Below are 19,441 nucleotides of genomic sequence, written 5' to 3' on the forward strand. Positions count from 1 at the left end.
GGCTAGAGAGAGGGAGAGAGATTTGTGAGAAAACAAAGGGGAAATCCCCAACCCTAATTTGGACATCGGGTAATGAAAGATTAACAAAAAAAGAAGGGTATAATAGACAATTCCCCCTGCGTAATTTTTAAAGGGGCTATAATTTTTAATAAGTAGTATAGATATAGATAAAATTATTCAACTTCTTTATGTTCATATAATTTTGTTCAAATGGTTATTTTACTAAATTAGGAAAAAAAAAACAAAAGTAATACATAAACAAGTAAGGGAAAAAAAAATCCTCTGTTAGAGCACCAATCCTATTTATTCGTTCAAGTTTTAAGTCTAACTTGTTATTGATAACTCAAATTTGAGTTGAATGTGTATTAGTTTTTCATCCATTTGGTCATTTTAATTAATAACTAGCTAATCAACCCGTGTTAACTGAAAATCGTTTTGCTAATAAACCGAATGATACCTCGATAGTTTTAAATATGTTTGCATATTAAAATGTAATAATAACATTGTTAAATAAGCTGAAAAATTATGATAAATTATTATGTAAAAGCCGAAACTAAATGTAACAAAAGTTGTGTAGTTGTGGACACACGCTAAAACACATATGGTTGTCACAGACAAAAAAGTAAAACCATTATCAGGAAAGACATCATGTATTTTGGCCTATAATAATGAAAAATTAAGATGATTAAAATCTTACATAATAATGTAGGCATTTAATAAAAATCTATATAAATGATACATATTGAACAAAGAAAGATAGTTTGAATAAAAAATGTGTTGATGTCATATTTAAATTAAAATAATGTGTAGTAATATAATAGATTTGCATTTTACATGTGGTTGATATAAAATACCTGAAAAAATAATGCAAAATCATTAAATAAAATACTAGCATTACATAAAAATGAAAATAGAGTTCGACGAAAATAGTAAATTATAAAAGAGTAACACTCAATATTTTCTCTTAGGGCATGTTGGGTTGAGAGATTTGGAGCCAGAGAAATGGAAATGATTTAATTTCCCTTGTTTGGTACAACAAAGAATTGAGACACGGAGAAATGTGATTTCTCGGAGAAATTGATTTGTATAGAGTCTCATTTCCCTACTTTTTGTGAAGAAATGTATTTTCTTAACACAATTTCTCCGTGCTTCTTATCCCGAGAAATGGTTCAGTATACGAAAAAAAAGTATATAAAAGAAACAGCATGTGCAAGGCACATGCCTTTAACAAATTTAGATCTCCTTCTCATCAATCTCTCCTCCATCATCCTCCACAATCTTCCATCCTCTCTCCTCTATGTTCACTGTGTACATCACAGTGATGGATCTGACGCACTAAGTTAGCCGATCGAAAATCTTACCATGGATCAACTCTATTCTCCAACTCAATCTCTTCAAATCTGAAGAAGTTTTTTTCCCCAATATCAAACCCAATTGAATTAAATTATTATTCAATAATACTTTGTTATTATCCATTATTTATGTGATATTGAAACCTGAGATAATAATATTGAATTTATATAATTGCATGTGAATGGTGATGGAGACGTGTTTACGGATTGTTGACGATCATGGATGTTGCAGGCCTACACATCTTGAAATGGGCTTTATTGATATTAATTTTTATCTATTTACTTTTGATTTAATTAATATTTTGAAAACATCTTTCTAATAAAAAAGAACTTCTATTGTTGATAAAATGAGATTTTCATTTCTCTCACTTTTATACCAAACACAAGAAATGACTTCCGTTCATTTCCCTGATCAATTTGTTTGTCATTACCAAATAAAGGAATTTATTGAATTTCTCAGTTAATTTCATTTCTCTACTTCATTTCATTTCTCTGAATTTCTCCATACCAAATGTGCCCTTAATACTTTTCTTAGTATAGTAACATAGTATGATAAGATAAAATATAAAATAGTAAAATATAAAAGAGCAACACTTAATATTTTTCTCATAAAAGTAGACGATTTACCTAAATTATCTTTTTCATTTATTTACTAATTTAAACTTCTCCAACTAATATACCTATAATATAGTTAATAGCTAATGAGTTAAAACCCCAGCGGCATTTCGAAGTCTTGCAATGATACTTGGATCCTGGGAGACCAAGGTTCGAGTCTGAGCAGATGAGGTTTTACCTCAAATTTAATGTTGAGCCTTCTGTAACAGTTAAATTGGTGGGTGTTCCCTCCCCTGTGGTCCATGACTTCGTGGATCGGTCGCTAGTGACTGTCTGCCCGAATGGATGTAACGGCTAGCCGTCCCGTGACACGAACGTTCAAAAAAAAATATAGTTAATAAAATTGTTAACTACATAAATCACTCAACCCTTAAAATAACTATACTACCTTTTTATATCAATTGTTTCGATATTCACCATCACAACACCACTTCTAGTAATCAACGATCATAGGAATAATTAATTAATATTCATGATCGATTCATAGACCATGATTTTCCATGACTTTTGGGTAATCGCTTCTTTGAGCTCTCGTTTTGTTGTTGATAACATTAAAAAAAAAGATGTATCGGTATAAGCTTTTTTAATAAATAGGATATGAGTAACAAATAATATGCACATCCGGGTTTAGAATAAAATTATATTATTAAATGTTTAGACTAGTAATCCACTAGGAACTTGGCCTAAGTGGATTTGGCCTAAGTCTTTGGAACTTGGCCCAAGTCTAGATGTATGTATATGTAATCTTTTGATATTCGGATTATCCAAATATCCAGAATTTTGGAAAAATACGTCTGATTCGAGTCCAATATTCGGTTTTCGGATAATCTCAGATGCGGTTTCTGGATATTTTGGATTTGTGTGTTATGATGATATAATTAAAACGATACATTAACAGGATTAATCATTTTCCTACAAATATATATGTCTAAAATATGTATTTAAAAATCTTCTTTGCTAATAAAATAGGATCCCAATATAAAAAATCCTTCTAAAATTTGCCACGTGGCGGCAGACCTCTATCTTTTCAAAGTTACCTCCACAAAAACCTTGGCCCCACATACTTTTTTTTTTCTTTCGTCTTTTATTTTTCTTTTCTTATTTCCCGCTTCTTATTCTTTTCCCTTATTTTCTTTTTGATCTGAGATTTTTGAATCTTTATGAACATAAGTAAGTTTTTTGTGAACATAAGTAAATGTGTATCATAAGTAAGTTTTATTAATTGTCTTATTATTTCCGTTAATTCTTACCTATTCCAAAAATATAAGTTAATGTTCATTTTTTATAAAATTTAGAATTCAGATTTGGGTTCGGTACAAGGTGCTAAGGGATGCATCTCATGCGTTATATTTGAGTGTGATGTAACACGTTACGTCAACAAGTTAGCTTCCGAGTTGATCAACAATGATACCAATGTATGTAACACTTTTGCACATTATACTTGATAATATATTGGTGTATATGTTATTATGATATGATGAGTTTGCATTTGCTTACAGTGACTAAGATCCATTTATATTTTATGTTTAGGGCAAACGCTATGAGATGTTCCAACATGAATTTAACGTTTTTGTTGGTAAAAGATTTGCTTGGAGAATCAGGGTATCAAAATACAACATCGAGAACAAATCTAATGTATTAATCAAATGATGATAGTGTTATTAAGGCTATACTAAAAAGGGTAGCTGGTCATAAGGTATTAATCAAATATGGTGCTCCGTTTAAGTTGGAATTAACTTTGCTTGATTTCAATTATCTTAACACATATATTTATTCCAAACAATTTTTAAAATAGGATAGTCCATCTAATGTTGATTTACATGTTTGAGTGAACTGCATCCCTTACTAGCTTTAATATGAAGGTACATTTATAAAACTCCCAATCATTATGTATATAACCTTACATTAAAACTGAGACATTATTATACCTATATCTAACAAGTTACTTGGTTATCACTATACACAGGATACTGTGTTTGAGAGTAGTGAAAATGCTAGCACTATTCAAGCAATGAAAAGCACTACCTCTAATGCATGTTTAAAAAAGTGTCTGACCATGATGGTCAAGATTTATTTGTTCACAAAATGAAATTCTCGAAGCTAGAGAAGTATTAAATACTTCTCATGACCATAACTATGTTTGTTTGAGATTATTTATAAGTTTTAAATATAACATTGGTTGGTTAGATTGTTTTGCTATTGTTGTACTTTTTTTTGGATATGGGTGAAACTTCGAGCCACACACAAATTATTGATTCTTCATTATAATTTAAATAAATGTTTGTGGTTGAATGAATAAATGCACTTATAGGATTCGAGTTGTTAATATGCGGTAATGATTTGACTTGGATCAACTATTTATCTATACTCCATATTAAAGCAAACTACTTATTTTTTTTTTCAACCCTTCTACCTTTGAAATACATATTATACCCTCCTACAAACAAATATCTCTTCCACTCTTTTAAGTGATTTTCCCGTACTACCCTTCCATCTATTTCTCAATGTCCATCTCTAATCCTCTTCTCTCTTGCTATCGCCTAAACCCTAATATAAAAATTACTTTCATCTCGACGGCAATCAACATCAACCTTCAAAAAGATTGGTTTCACGTGTCCCTCGCTCTCTCTGTTTAACTGCAAGAAGGTACCGACACATTTAACCATCACCTTTTCAAAGGTACCGCCGCATCGCGTGGGTACCCATCTAGTCCTTTATAAAGCATATTAACCTCTCATATTTTAAGAAATTTAGCACTTTGTTATACCTAAAATATTCTTATTTCTTAATCCTAATTCTCCTATACACCTAATCTATACTTTTATACTATTTAATAAATAAAGCAACCCTCTCTTTAAAAGTTATGGAGAATTATCTAAAATACCATTAATGATTAATTTACAATATCAGTCATTTATCCAAAATATCTACATTAACTTTTTACATCAATTATCTACACCACTCGCTGCCGCCTCCACCCCCAACAGTCGCCTCTACCACCACACTGTTGCCGCCACAACCACCACCGCATTGCACGGGTACCATGCTAGTCATAGTGATACATGACTCCAAATATAAAGATGTGAAACATCAATGCTTATCATTGGATTAATAGTATTTAAATATAAAAATTTTATTCATATTTTGCTACTCATACCTGGATAGTCATCTGAGTTGATTAGCTAATATACATACTACAATCAATTGTTGATACATCAATTACATAAGGGTTGAGAGTATGTGGTTGTTATGTATCTAGCTTGGGTATAGAACCCCTCACATCTTACTTTTTTAATCCATAAAATACACGAGACTCATCATTTATTAAAAATATTAAAAAATTAATATATAAGTAGTTTTATAGCTAAGTTAGCTATATGACAACCACACACTCACTTTTAAAGTTTGTCATCCTTTGCTAGTTCGCTCACAAAGTTGTTGTTAAATATTTTACCTATCTTCTATTCCAAAAATAAATCTTTCAAACCCATACAAGTCCACCCAACCAAAAACCCTTCTCACTTTCCAGAGTCCCGATCATCCCAAAATCCCCATTCCACCACCACACGCGCCACCACAAAAAAAGATGCCCACCACCGGCGCCGCCGCCACAACCTCCATTTCCACCACCTCACTAACCACCCACTTAGCCCTTCTAACCATCTTCTCCGCCACCACTCTATACTGTCTCTACAAATCACGCCGCCCAAAACCACCACCACCATCATCAAACCCTAACAACAAGCCCAAAATCTTTTTCATATCACAAACCAACACTTCAAAAACCTTGGCCCATAATCTTTACAACAAGCTAACAAACACCCATAACTTTGTTTTTGACTTAGTTGACCCAAATCATTATGACCCCGAAGACTTACAAAACGAAAGTTTGGTCATTTTTGTCGTGTCGACTTGGGAAGGCGGAAACCCGCCTTCGAATGGTGAGTTTTTGTTTAATTGGTTGAATGAAAGTGCTGAGGATTTTAGAGTTGGGTCATTGTTGTTGAATAAATGTAGGTTTTGTGTTTTTGGTGTTGGGAGTAAAATGTATGGTGAGGAAATGTATAATGTAGTTGGGAAAAGCGTATCGAGGGCGATGAAAGCGCTTGGGGCGGTTGAGGTTTTGCCGTTTTGTGATGGGGATGTTGATGAGGGGGATTTGGATGAGGTTTTCGGTAGTTGGTGTAAAGACGTTGTGAGGGTTTTGAAGTCGGGCGAGATTGAAGGGAATGTTGGGGGGATAAATGGAGTGAATGGGGAGGGGGTGAGTGAGGGATCGGATTATGAGGATGAGGACGATGAGGATTACGAGGAGGAGGAGGAAGAGCAAGAGGAAAATGGGATTGTGGATTTGGAAGATATTGCGGGAAAGGCGCCTACTAAGAAAGAAATGGGAGTGGTTAAAAGTGATGTGAAAAAGAACGGAGTGAAGGAAATGGTGACTCCGGTAATTAGGGCTAGTTTGACTAAACAGGTATATTGATAACTAATTCAATTTCTAATCTTTGTAGCGTATGCTGTTAGTTAAAGTAGAGATTAACTATCTTTATGTCTTTTGGGAGTGCGTATAGCTTATTGTGTACTTTTGGAGTTTTCTTGTCATATCTCTTACGGCTATGAACAACACGCAGTAGAATGGTGTACAAAAAAACCCGCCCCTAAACCGCCATGTAGAACCTTTTACTGCCAGTTAACCATAGCATAAGGGACTATGTCTACCAAACTCTTTTTTTGAAAACCTAAACACAGTTTGACGTACACCTTTTTTTTAGGTAGGTGAGTGCTGTTTATATTGAAGTTTGAACACAACTTTTAAGCCATAAGCAGTTAACAATATGCATTGCTTAATTACAATTAAATGCTAAAAGTCTGCATTTGGAAGGTAAGCTGTGGCTTTATCTAGAATATGAAAATGGGATCTATATGCTTTTAGATCAAGGGGTACTTCGGTAAGCTTTTTGTGATGCTTATTGCTTATGCGGTTTCTATTTTTTAAGCTTATAAGCTTGTACATGTGTTTAGGTTTAGCTTATTTTGGTAGGCCTATTAGCTTTTCTACAAATAAGTAGGCCAATAAGCTTAAGCTTCATCTTTTGAGCTTATTGGAAATGTGATAAGCTCTTATGCTTAAGCCATAAGCTTCAAAAATAAGGTTAGCCAATAACCCGAAGTGTGGCAGTACTGTTAAAGTGATTGTATTTGCTAACCTTTAGTATATATTGTTTTTTTTCTTTTTAATTGTATTTGCTAACCTTTAGCATATATATTGTTTTTTTTCTTTTTAGAAATTATAAAAATTACATAGTATCGTGGTTCTTACACTAGTTTTGTTGTTTAATGTTTGTTCCTTTTGTTTGAATTGCAGGGGTATAAGATTATTGGTTCGCATAGCGGTGTTAAAATATGTAGGTGGACAAAATCACAACTTAGAGGGCGTGGAGGCTGTTATAAACATTCCTTTTATGGTATCGAGAGTCACAGGTGAGTATTTTGTGTAATGCTTAGATGGAAATTTTTCTGATGTACACACCTAATAGTTGTTTATAACATTTTGTAAAAAAGTAATGAACATTTAGTTAATATGGGTATTGTATCTATCAACATAAATGGGAGATGAAATTGTGAGCTTCAGTATGAATATACGCTTATGACTTGCATAAATACTTCTAGACTACACTTTGAGACTGACCAACTAAGATTGATTGCAAACTGCTCTCTGATTGTTATTGATATGGGTGGTTGATTATATCATATATCTATGAATAGGTTGATTTGGGTCAAATTGGTAAGGTAAAAGGCACTAGCTTAAAAATTAATGGGCCAGGTGGGTTTAGCAAGGCCCAAAATGTACATTTAGTGCATGGAACTTTTTAAATGGTCCAATGCTTAAAATTTAATGACTTTTTGTCAAGCCAAATACTTGTGAAATCATGCACTGTAACTTCGTAAGTTGTTCCAAAGCGATTGGAGTGGAATTTTTAGTTTGACCACTCATTGTTTTGCTTGAAGGATGCATGTACAGTATGTTAAATGGTTAATGATATACGTGAGACTATATAGACTTTTTAGACCATAGAATCCATAATCTTAAACCTGACATAGAGGGACATGGATTTTACCACGGATTCGCCGTTCCCAAGGAATATACTTTATAATGGACTTAGTCACATGGATTGGGATCTCTAAGGAACGGGATTATGGTTTGCTATGATTAAAATCTCCGTAAGGTCGGATGTGGGCTCACTCCGGATTGCTTTGGGTATGATGTACCATATGATTTTGTATGGTGTACCCAATAATAATAATATTAGTTTCCTATATTTTTGTACATTCACAAGCCACGATCAAACTTCATTGATATATTAAGGGCGCCCATATATTAATATTTAAAGTAAATAAGGTGTTTTAATATTAAAATAAACATTCTGCAAACATACTAAAAGGAAAAAAAATATTTAATTGTGAACTATGTCACGGTTTGCACTTTGCTTAAGTCTTACAGTATGCACTTTAATTAGTTTACATGTTTGTAATTTGTACCCAGATCCCAAATATTGGTATACTAAATATATAAGAGTATAATTATTTTAGCCATATACTAAGAATCTAGTTAATTATTCCCATGGTAACTGTCAAACTTTACAAGACTACAATATTTTTCCACACAAAAATACTGAACGAAACACGTTTGCATACAATTTGTGATCCCGAGCAATTGGGATCACAATCGTATCAGTACCGCAATCCCTGTGACTATGTGACAGACTACTTACCCCCTCTAATAGGGCCACATACTTCCGTGATAACTTATTTGACTGTATTTGTTATATGTGGCATTTGTTTTTTAAATTTTTTTCGGTAAAAGAAATGTAGTTAGGACCAAACAAGTAATTTTTTATTTAAAATTAGGACTATACTAAAGGTAAGGTAGTCCAGTGAACATTGTATTTAAGCTCTTAACAAAGCAATTCATAAGAATAACTATAGTTTGATTATTATAACAGAAGGAAACCATACATAAATTAGTGGGCATCACAGTCGGTTGATAACAGAAATTAAGCATAGGCAATTACGCATATCTGAAGTCCAGTCATCATTATCGATGTGATTAAATTAGCTGCATTTTCATCCATACCCAGTAAAGATCGCTGGTTGTAATTCTGATTTCTAGCAATTTGCATCATATATTGGTAGCGTGTATGAAATGTAACATTCATGTTAACAGGTGTATGGAGGCTACGCCAAGTTTGGCATGTGCAAATAAATGTGTATTTTGTTGGAGACATCACACTAATCCTGTTGGGAAAAGTTGGCAATGGAAGATGGATGACCCATTGATGATTGTGAATTCTGCCATAGAACAACATAAGAAAATGATAAAGCAAATGAAAGGAGTTCCAGGTGGGTTCATTGATTTACTTTTAACCTTGTTTAGCAAACTACAATCGGGTAAATGGAGGGGGATCTCTCATCACACTATTCGGGAGAGTCGAGCGTTTGACATTTGACACCCAGGGAGGTGTCAAACCCTATCTCTTCTGAAACCTTACTGAGACGATTAAACATAATCTTTTGAATCTGAATCGAAAAATAATCTTTTTGATTTTTGATCCTTGTCTGATAATTTGACACTAGATAACTGCGTAATTTTCATATGTTACAAAGCAGCTTCTAAAATTTCCAAATCTGCAGTTTAGCCCCTGTACTAACTGGCTTTGGTATGCCTGCAGGTGTTACAGCTGAACGGTTATCAGAAGGCCTGTTGCCCAGGCATTGTGCATTGTCACTTGTTGGAGAGCCAATTATGTATCCTGAAATCAATTCACTTGTAGATGAGCTCCACCAAAGGCGAATTTCCACTTTCCTTGTGACAAATGCGCAGTTTCCTGAGAAGATTGTGTCGCTAAAACCCATCACACAGGTAAGTACTCTCCTTATGTACATTGGTTTGTTCTACCTGCACTTGGTGTTTGTAGGTAGGTGGGTCTGATTCCTTGAGTTGTGCAGTTATATGTTAGCGTAGATGCGGGAACAAAGGACAGCTTGAAGGCAATTGACAGACCACTCTTTGGGGACTTCTGGGAACGTTTTCTTGTATGTAGTTTATGTTATTTTCTTATCAAATGATTGTCCTTTAAGTTGATCTTTTGTTGCTACTCAAGTATGTGGTTAGTTGAGGGGGTAATTTGATCCATTTACCTATGAATGAGGCAATTGGGCTGTGTTCTATCTTAAACATGTCAAATCTCAATGATTAGCTTAAATGTAAACATGTCAAATGGGTAGAATGGGTCTAATGTTACTCAACTCTATATTAATTTGCATAGAACCTTCTTAATTGTCTTATTCAAGGTTTAGAGCGCTATTCCATTGATCTATGTAATCATAGTAAATGGACCATAGTTGTTCATGGGTCAACCGAACCTACCTCGCAAGTTTTAACTTATATACGTAAATGACCAGTTGGAACACAGACCCATGTTGACCTGTTATTTTGCCGCATGTACTGTCTGTTTTTGTTTTTTTTTATTATTAATGTAAATGTGACCTTCAGGACTCTTTGAAAGCTTTGAGGGATAAGCAGCAGCGCACCGTGTATCGTCTAACACTTGTTAAGGGATGGAACACAGAGGACATAGAAGCCTATTCTAGTCTCTTTTCCATTGGAAACCCTGATTTCGTTGAAATCAAAGGTGTTACCTATTGTGGAACGTAAGTACTTGATATGAAATAAAAGGCATCATCTTAACTTGCATCCTTCACAATTAGTCTTAAAGGTTTGAATATCGGCCCATTTACTTATGTGTGAGCCAGTTTAGGTTATGATTTACTTTTAACTGGTCAAATAATTAAAAAGCATTTCTTTTAAAAGGAAATGGGCTGAATGGGTAAGAGCCAACCTAAGTGTGCTGTAATGACTTTTCAAAAAATGAAATGTGCCTTTTTATTGCTGAAAACCAAGTATTATAAGTGTAGGGTATATATATAAAGTAGTATAAGTTTTTAAACATATCTGACGTGGCAAATAAAAATGTTAAAAAGTGTTATGATTCAATCTGATCCATTTCAACCCATAGTCGGATAGCAAAAGATTATCATTTTTGACTCGCTGTCTAACCTGTTCCACCTGCGAGTTCTGCGGCCTCTAAATAGTTTGCTTTACATAAAATGATTATTATCGCAGGTCTGCTACATCAAAGTTAACAATGGAAAACGTACCATGGCATGCTGACGTCAGGGCGTTTTCCGAGGCCTTAGCTGAAAAAAGCAATGGAGAGTATGGGGTTGCTTGTGAGCACGTGCACTCGTGTTGTGTTCTTCTGGCAAAAGTTGACAAGTTCAAGATTGATGGTCAGTGGCACACATGGATTGATTATGAGAAGTTCCATGACTTGGTTGGTAGCTTTATCTGGTCTTCTTGGAATTATTAAGCATCTGATCTCAACGCCTCTTAACATCTCTCTCCTTAATTTCAACAGGTGGCTTCTGGAAAGTCTTTTGGCAGCAATGATTACATGGCTGTTACTCCATCTTGGGCTGTCTATGGGGCTAATGAAGGTGGGTTTGATCCAGAGCAGGCTCGGTATAAGAAAGAAAGGAATCACAAATCTAGCCGCTAACTCACCAGGTGAGTCTATCATGTGAAAGCGGCACGGATTGGAAAATGGGGAGGTCAGGTAATCGATCAAAACGGTTAAAACCATTTTAGCATTCATAACATACTGGTTGGGTTGACTTGAAACACCTTTCTAATAATGGAATCAGTTATCTTAGTAATAATATAAATATATACTCGTAATATATTGACTTAAATAGTTTTGGATATTTAATTTATTTTAAAGTACTCTTTGGGTAATTTTGCCCTATTTCCTTCTAGTTTTACCTGTTTGGACCGTTAAAGTTAAAAAAAAACCTGAATAGACCCATTTTAAGCAAAAGAGTCAAGTTGTTACCTTTAAGAAAAATGTCTTCGCAATTATATCCGTATAAACCTATGAATTCTTTGTGTCGAATATGTTCAAAAATTTAAGTAGTTATTAATCTGTTTCTTTTTAATAAAATGATTTCAAGAGGTCTTGGTTATTGAAAATGATCCGTGGGGCCTTTGTATCCACTCAAATCTTTCCTTTTATCTATGTTTTTCTTTTTTAAGCTTACTTGTCTGACCCCTTAAGACGAAAATAACTTGAATCGAGTATCCGCAAGTAAATGGGTTGAAATTGTCACCTCCAAGAAGTAGCATCACAATCCTATATGTACCTTTTTTTTTTTGTAAATTCTGAACTGATTTTGCTTATAGATTTTGACCAGCCATATTGTTATAAATGCGACAGGTTTGTTCTGTTAACCTCTACAATCAAGAGAGCTTGGAATCTATGTCAGTTGGCTCTCTTATCCTCATTTTTGTGACCAGTTTCTAAACCCCTAGTTCGAAGTGTTGGCACAAAGCTTTTTTGAAGGGTACAGTTTTGCTAGAGCTTTTAGTTTAGTCGAAAAGCTTACTTTCTATCACTGTATAAGGATAATTCTGTAGGCTAGTAATCTTTAGAATTGTGACAGAACAAGTCCACTTGTTCGGTGGTGTTCTGTAAGTTTGATAGTGCATGATATACTAGTAACTGGAATATAGACGAAGAATTTTGTTGATGGTCAATTTTATACCTTCTGTTTGAGATTAGCTATAAGATAAAGAAATACTTGATCATAAATTTATAATGCTCATCATAGTTAGAAAAAAAAATCCATTGCTAGTCGTCTTAGATTGTGTCAAATGGGTCGAAAATCATCTATAATATGATTGTTAATTTGTGCATCATTTATTCAAAAACAATAATAATTTGGATTGTTAATTAGATAAGGTATATTGTAATCATCTTTTGAATTCAATCAAGTTGCATAAAGCGATACCAATCATCAATAAATAAATTGGTATTTGGTGGATTTGAGCGAGTTTTGGGTTCAATTCTTGATTTGAATAAAATGCTCTTAACTCCTAAGAGCATGGGATATGGAGAGCTAACCCCGATCACGAACGTGACATGGCACCCCGACACCGGACCACCTTCCATACCACCCCCTTTCAGCGCCGTACCTAGTTCGTGGTTCTGCCTCTGAACGCTGATGCTTGGGATTACATTCTCTCTCTCTCTTTTTTTTTGGATATATGTGTGTGTACGTATATACATATTAAACTTACCAACAATATATGGAAAGATATATAGATATTAGAAAACTGGTGGTGGTGGTTATTGGATTTGGTTCATTTCCGGATCTTGTCTTCTCGGATTTCCAATGGTTGTAGATGGTAGTTGACAGGGAAGAGACTGAACACCGCCATTTGTTGGTGGGGAAAAGTGGAAAATGACGGTTTGCCGGAGAATGATGCTCCGGGGAGTAACGACAATGATAATGATAAAGTCCATAGGGTCATTTGGTGTTTCTTTATATAATTGTAATAATAATAATACAAAGAGATATAAAAGACTGACTGGGAAGGTGGTGTTTTAGTTTTATCTATATGCTAGTGATAGTCAGAAAACTAAACTTGATTTCCAATGTCTTATGAGTTTCATTGTTACTTTACTATTGATGTATTTTCATTAATATTTTTGTATATGAAGTACGTAATTTTTAAAATTAAATAAAAGTTATTAAAAAAGTAGTATTCTTCGTTCTGTATCGTTTTGCATTCATAACGGCTTAAAACTGATAAAATGATGAAAAATAATGTGATGTTGACATGGGCCACATGGCATTTTGGATAGTTCTGGATGGAGGTACCATACCTGATGCCAGCGGCGGAACTTGAACCACATTACTGGGGGTAAAATCACGCATTCACGTACAGTTTTCTGCATTTATCTTTTATCTCTTACTTTCAGAGGGGGTAAAATCACACAAAAAAATTTTTACCCTTAAATAATATATAATTGCTAGATAAGACTCAAAAGTTTGGAGGGACCATTATCCCCTTTGGCCCTTATTATCTTCTGCCCCTGCCTGATGCTCTAAGAATGACAATTCCGAAATTGGAGTTGGGTAATGAATGGATATGCTGTGAAGCCCAAGTTTGTTTTTAATAAACGGTTGTATAAACTAAAGTTATGGCTTGTCTATTTAATTTTTTAAAAATTAGAAATTTAGACCAAAAAACATTTGGAAATCGACCAATGCCTTTGGACTTTGATGATGTACCATCTCCCTAATAGCTTTGGGATAATAATCTCTCTTCTACCTTATGTATGCTACTAGGCTCCAGCCTAGACGTAGCCTCCGGACATGAGCATGGTTGCTCTTGAGAGGCTCCGGATATAGCCTCCAGATTGATCCATAGAGCATCCTGACATAGCCTCCGGACCCTCCTCCATAGAGGCTCCTGACATAGCCTCCGGACCCTCCTCTATTGAGGCTCCTGACATAGCCTCCGGACCCTTCTCCATTGAGGTTCCTGACATAGCCTCCGGACCTAAGTTGTATAGGCTCTTGAAACCTTCAGACTTGAACATGACCTCATCTATGTTAAGTCGTAGGCTTGATTTAGGCCCAAGCATGGAAAACCCATGACCCAAAATCATCAAACCCTAGAATCTACTCCCTATAAATAGATGACAATGAGCACCAAGCTAGAGGACTTCTCTCCCTCACTCTCTCTCTTCCCCTCATTCTCTTACACACACTCCTTAGCCTGCGACTTGTGGCGTCACATCTCGGGAACCGCCACCCGAAGTAGCAACAGTCGAATCTTCCCTATTACACCTTATAGATCAAGGATTAACCTCTCAGTACTTAAAGATAAATGATATATCTAAACGGGTGTAGACTTATGTTTAAACAGACTTGGACACTACAAAAAGTATATGTTATGATTCATTACTTATCCATGCCTATTGTGTCATCTCTGAGGTTCGTCGATAGTTATTTAAGATGAGGATGGTGACGATGTTGGATCTGTCTCCTTGACCAAAATCTAGTTCGATCGACATATATAAAAGTTATATTATATGACCCTTGCATACCATGGCAAAACGGACAAATGCCCCCATGCGCCAGGTGTCCAGTCCCCATGAGGTTATCCGGATATATTGCTCTCCTTTTTTTGGTATGTTTAACAATTTGTAGGACCTTTGTGACAATTATGGTATCACATGCTTTTTGAGTGTTTCACATGTGTTTCAAGTGTCCGATGGACATATATCTAGCTTATGTGAAGATAAAGAATTTTTATACGCAAACTTTGAATGTGTCTCGATCGCTTTGTTAAAGTAAATCGCGATACTATCCATAACAATTTGTTTTCGCTGCATCGTGCATACACTTCATGTTTGTGGGTTTTTATTTTAAAACTAGTGCTTAGACCCGTGCGATGCACGGACAACCCTAAATAATTTTTCTTTAACTTTATTTTAAGATTGTATTAATGAATAAATATAACTGAGTTGGACATAATAAAAATATTCTTATGAGTAGATTAATTTAAAGAAGAAGAATGCTAGATATACCTTGGGATTTACTAATGATACACGAGGGCTTAAAACGCGTACATTGCACGCCAGAGAGAAATTATAAAATGGATTGCCCATAGTAGGCGCATATAAGAAGGATTATGTTGGTTACCTGGATGTGATAGGTATTATGAATTTCCCCCACTTTGATATATAGACCCACGTGGATGCGCTATAACCTTAAATAATTTCTTTAACACCAGTTCAAGCATGCATGTAGCGAAGTAAATGTACTCCTATTACAACTAATGACCATTTTAAAAAAAATTAATGACTTAAAATGCATAGAAAAGTCTTATTTAGCACTAAAATAAACCATATATACCTCATAATTTTCATCACAAATTTGATAGGCTGTTCTTTCTATAAGATTTGAAATTTGTTGATCATTCATTTTAACTCCAATAACACCAGTGGCATCTACAATCCTAACTTGCACATTAAATCTACCAAAAAAAAAAAAACAGAGATACAATTTTACCACATAACTTAATGATTATAGAGTTTTAATATGAAATATAAATATATACCTAGGATTGATGAGAACTCCTTCCTTGTTACATGAACAACAAATCCACATTTTGTTGTCCCTTAAAGCATCAATAATGTCGACTGCATCCATGTAGAGATCAGTTCACACATTCCATTGAATACCATAACTGATCGGTTGGAAAAAAACCGATTGTTGCAACAACAACCACTTTATCAAACTGTCAAAATGAAAATGTTTATACATTAGAATGTTAAAAAGCTAGTTATAAATTCGAAATAAAGTTATGTTAAAAAGTAATCTAATCAAAAAAGAAAAATTCACAAACAATGAATACTTACATGTTCGTCCATCAGGATCATCTCAATACTACCTATGTTATTAACATCTCCATATAGAGGTTGCTTCCATAGCCGCAAATTCTAACCGTTATCGTACATGGCTTATTATTAGGACGCAAATTTCTAATTGAAACATGGTTTAGTGAAGCCATGCTAAAATTGATCTGTTATGTGTTTACATTTTAAAATGCCTTAAAACTGAATGGAAGTGGCCTTATATAGACATAGACATGCAAGGAAGTAACCGCCACAAGCAATATACGAACGGTTACATATTCAAATTTTTGAAAATTTGAACTTCATGAAAGCATAACTAATATGTTTTCGAAAATTTGAACTTCTTATAAAAGTAACTAATCCGTAGACCTTCCAAGGAGCAATATTGTAATGATTTTTGGGCTTTCTTGCATTTTTAAGCATGCCACATAGGCAATAACTAACAAATTTTGAAGTGAGATTTATATAATGTAGGGATAATATTAGGAATGAGTGTAAATTTATGGTTAATTTCTTACTCAATATTTATATCGTACGTATTAAAAAAAATTGAAATTAATAACCGAAAATAAGAAATACCTCACTTAAATTCTCATATTCTGACACTGTTATGTATCGACAATGTTTGACAAAAGTCATTGGTGACGCGTAAATATGTAGATTCAGAATTTCTGTTTTGGTTATATCACATGAAGGTACTTCTGTAGTTGCTTGATATCTACATGTATTTATAAATTAAGAGCTTTAATGCATAATTCATTCATGATATAAGAATTATCTTTTTTTTTTTGGACACTTTCATATAATTTTAGGTTCCATGTATAATACCTCTTCACATATAAACAAATTTCATCAACTTTATCGTCCATTAGCAATCTTGTACCATATGCAACATCGGATATAATTATATTACCTACATACAATAGATTTACACGTGTAATTAAAACTATAAAAAACATTTAAGTTATACTTACAAAATTATACATTTCGAATTTAGTAAAAATAATCTAAATAGAATTAAAACTAATAGTTGTAATCTAAATACATTACCTCCACAATTTCGAGCTCTCACGAATTGTAATATCATAACCAATATAGATAATTCTTAACATTGAACAGCCCGCATAAATATATCCACATAATGATTATGTAAAATACATTCAATTTTCTTTCCACTGAAATAGTTAAAATATAAAGATATTAGTGAATACATAATAGTATGAAATCTAAATGATTAACTGATTATTATTAAGTATATATCGATGAATTTAATTGCATATACTAACCTCTTGTCTTGCAACACCAAACTCAGTCTCTTTAATTTTTTTTCATGCCATTTAAAACACAAAGTATCTCCAACATCTACCACTCTTCCAATTACATCTGATTGTACGTAACGTTTATAATAATATATAATTTATGATCATATCTTGCATATATAAAATCAAAATATAGAAATAACTCACCACATAACTTTGAGTCCATATAATCCATCTCAGTTAGCTCTTGAAAATCAGAAAAGGAAAATCCATATGATCGACCATCAAACTTATCTTCTAACATAATGGATGTCATTTCATTCATTTGTATTCGTAAGTTTGAAACAAATACTTGAACTGCAAAAAAAGGTAATGGGTCCTCACCACGTAAAAATACTTGAACTGCAAAAAAAGCTTTCAAGAAGACAAAGTGTTTTTAAGTTAGTAATGGGATCATGTATTTACAGTTTTTGTTTGAAGTGGGCGGTATTTTTCAAAATTTAAAAGTTCATTTTTGAAACTGTATTTATATGTACAGCTATACGTATTTGAATATGCTAGATTTTAGGTACCTAATGGGATCATGTATTTATAGTTTTTGTTGCTAATGTGTTATTAAATAACTGTAAATCTATTATGTATACCCATTACATATTAAAATTTTTTAATATGCTAAATTTTAGGTCCATAAAAAGTGGGATAAATTTTATATATTACAGCCCAATACATATACGCATTACATCTAGTAAATTTACTCACAAATTCTTGCTGTAAATCTATTACGTATCAAAGCCCAATAACTTAAAATTTACTGATTACAACATTGTTTACGAAATAAACGGCTATAACATAAGAACATAACTCATCACTTGAATCAACTTTTACAAATTTAGAAATAAATTTGTAGTTGTTTGATACATCCAAAACTTCATAATATATTTAGTACCCACTTTTTATGGACCTAAAATTTAGCATATTTTAAAAAACTAACTGTACATACCTACAGTTTTTTAACATCCCATTTGAATTTAAAAATAGCCGCCGTTTTAACCGAATGCCAAATAGATTCTTATATATACATAACAATTCATATAGCTAAGTATAAACTTCATACCATTGTTTATTCCACTCTTGACTAAACAATATTTTTTATCCATACATTCGTTTAACATGAATTCTTCTTTCAAATTACTTAATGAACTTCATCCAGATCGTGATGATTTAAGTATCAAAGTAAGAATAGTCCATAAATGGACCAGTAATGGATTTCTCACAAACAGTCTTCTTTGGTCCATTAAAAGCATTAGATGATCAAACTGCTTACTCTTTTTGCTCTGTTTACTTTGGTCCATTAAAAGCATTATATGAACTTCATCCGCCACTGTTTACTCTGTTTACTCTATTTTAAAAACATAAACCATTAAAAGCATAAGTCGAACGGATTACATGATCACAACTACATACTTAAAAACAGATTTAAGTTGACTAATCTGGAAATAACATGAAAACACATAAAACAAAGTAACTAAATTTATTAAATTAGAAAACAGTCTTTTCTATTTTTAAAAATAAATATTAACCAATATGATATGTTTCATATATATATACAGTATAGAAAACAATATATAAAGTAAATCTAATCAAAAAAGAAAACTTCACAAACAATGAATACTTACATGTTCGTCTATCAGAATCATCTCAATGCTACCTATGTTATTAACATCTCCATATAGAGGTTGCTTCCATAGCCACAAAATTCTAACCGTTATCGTACATGGCTTATTATTTGGATGCAAATTTCTAATTGAAACATGGTTTAGTGAAGCCATGCTAAAATTGATATGTTATGTGTTTACGTTTTGAAATGCCTTTAAACTGAATGGAA

At 33.4% G+C, this 19,441-nt stretch overlaps 1 protein-coding gene across 2 annotated transcripts; it reads left to right on the forward strand.

Annotated features, from left to right (window-relative positions):
• Positions 1-5,458: 5,458 nt before the first annotated feature.
• Positions 5,459-12,505, forward strand: LOC122608327 (S-adenosyl-L-methionine-dependent tRNA 4-demethylwyosine synthase). Of its 2 annotated transcripts, none has more exons than XR_006325210.1 (9): positions 5,459-6,441; positions 7,333-7,448; positions 9,193-9,368; positions 9,698-9,888; positions 9,975-10,061; positions 10,522-10,679; positions 11,152-11,362; positions 11,447-11,644; positions 12,302-12,505. XR_006325210.1 is itself a non-coding variant. In XM_043781423.1 (9 exons), the coding sequence occupies exons 1-8, from the start codon at positions 5,554-5,556 to the stop codon at positions 11,585-11,587; spliced, it is 1,968 nt and encodes a 655-aa protein (XP_043637358.1). In that variant the 5' UTR covers positions 5,459-5,553; the 3' UTR covers positions 11,588-11,595; positions 12,302-12,505. The 2 variants fall into 2 exon arrangements, 1 of the variants encoding a protein (XP_043637358.1); XM_043781423.1 differs by having other exon boundaries at positions 11,447-11,595.
• Positions 12,506-19,441: the final 6,936 nt, after the last annotated feature.

Source organism: Erigeron canadensis, chromosome 7 (genome assembly GCF_010389155.1).
Source record: "Erigeron canadensis isolate Cc75 chromosome 7, C_canadensis_v1, whole genome shotgun sequence".
NCBI lineage: Eukaryota > Viridiplantae > Streptophyta > Magnoliopsida > Asterales > Asteraceae > Erigeron > Erigeron canadensis.

What these genes read in the sequence shown, in the direction of transcription:
- LOC122608327 (XM_043781423.1), top strand. Translation starts at nt 5,554, where the DNA reads ATGCCCACCACCGGCGCCGCCGCCACAACCTCCATTTCCACCACCTCA. An exon ending in GGTGTTACCTATTGTGGAAC is followed by an intron (nt 10,680 to 11,151) that starts GTAAGTACTTGA and finishes TTATTATCGCAG; the next exon opens with GTCTGCTACATCAAAGTTAA. An exon ending in ATGAGAAGTTCCATGACTTG is followed by an intron (nt 11,363 to 11,446) that starts GTTGGTAGCTTT and finishes TAATTTCAACAG; the next exon opens with GTGGCTTCTGGAAAGTCTTT.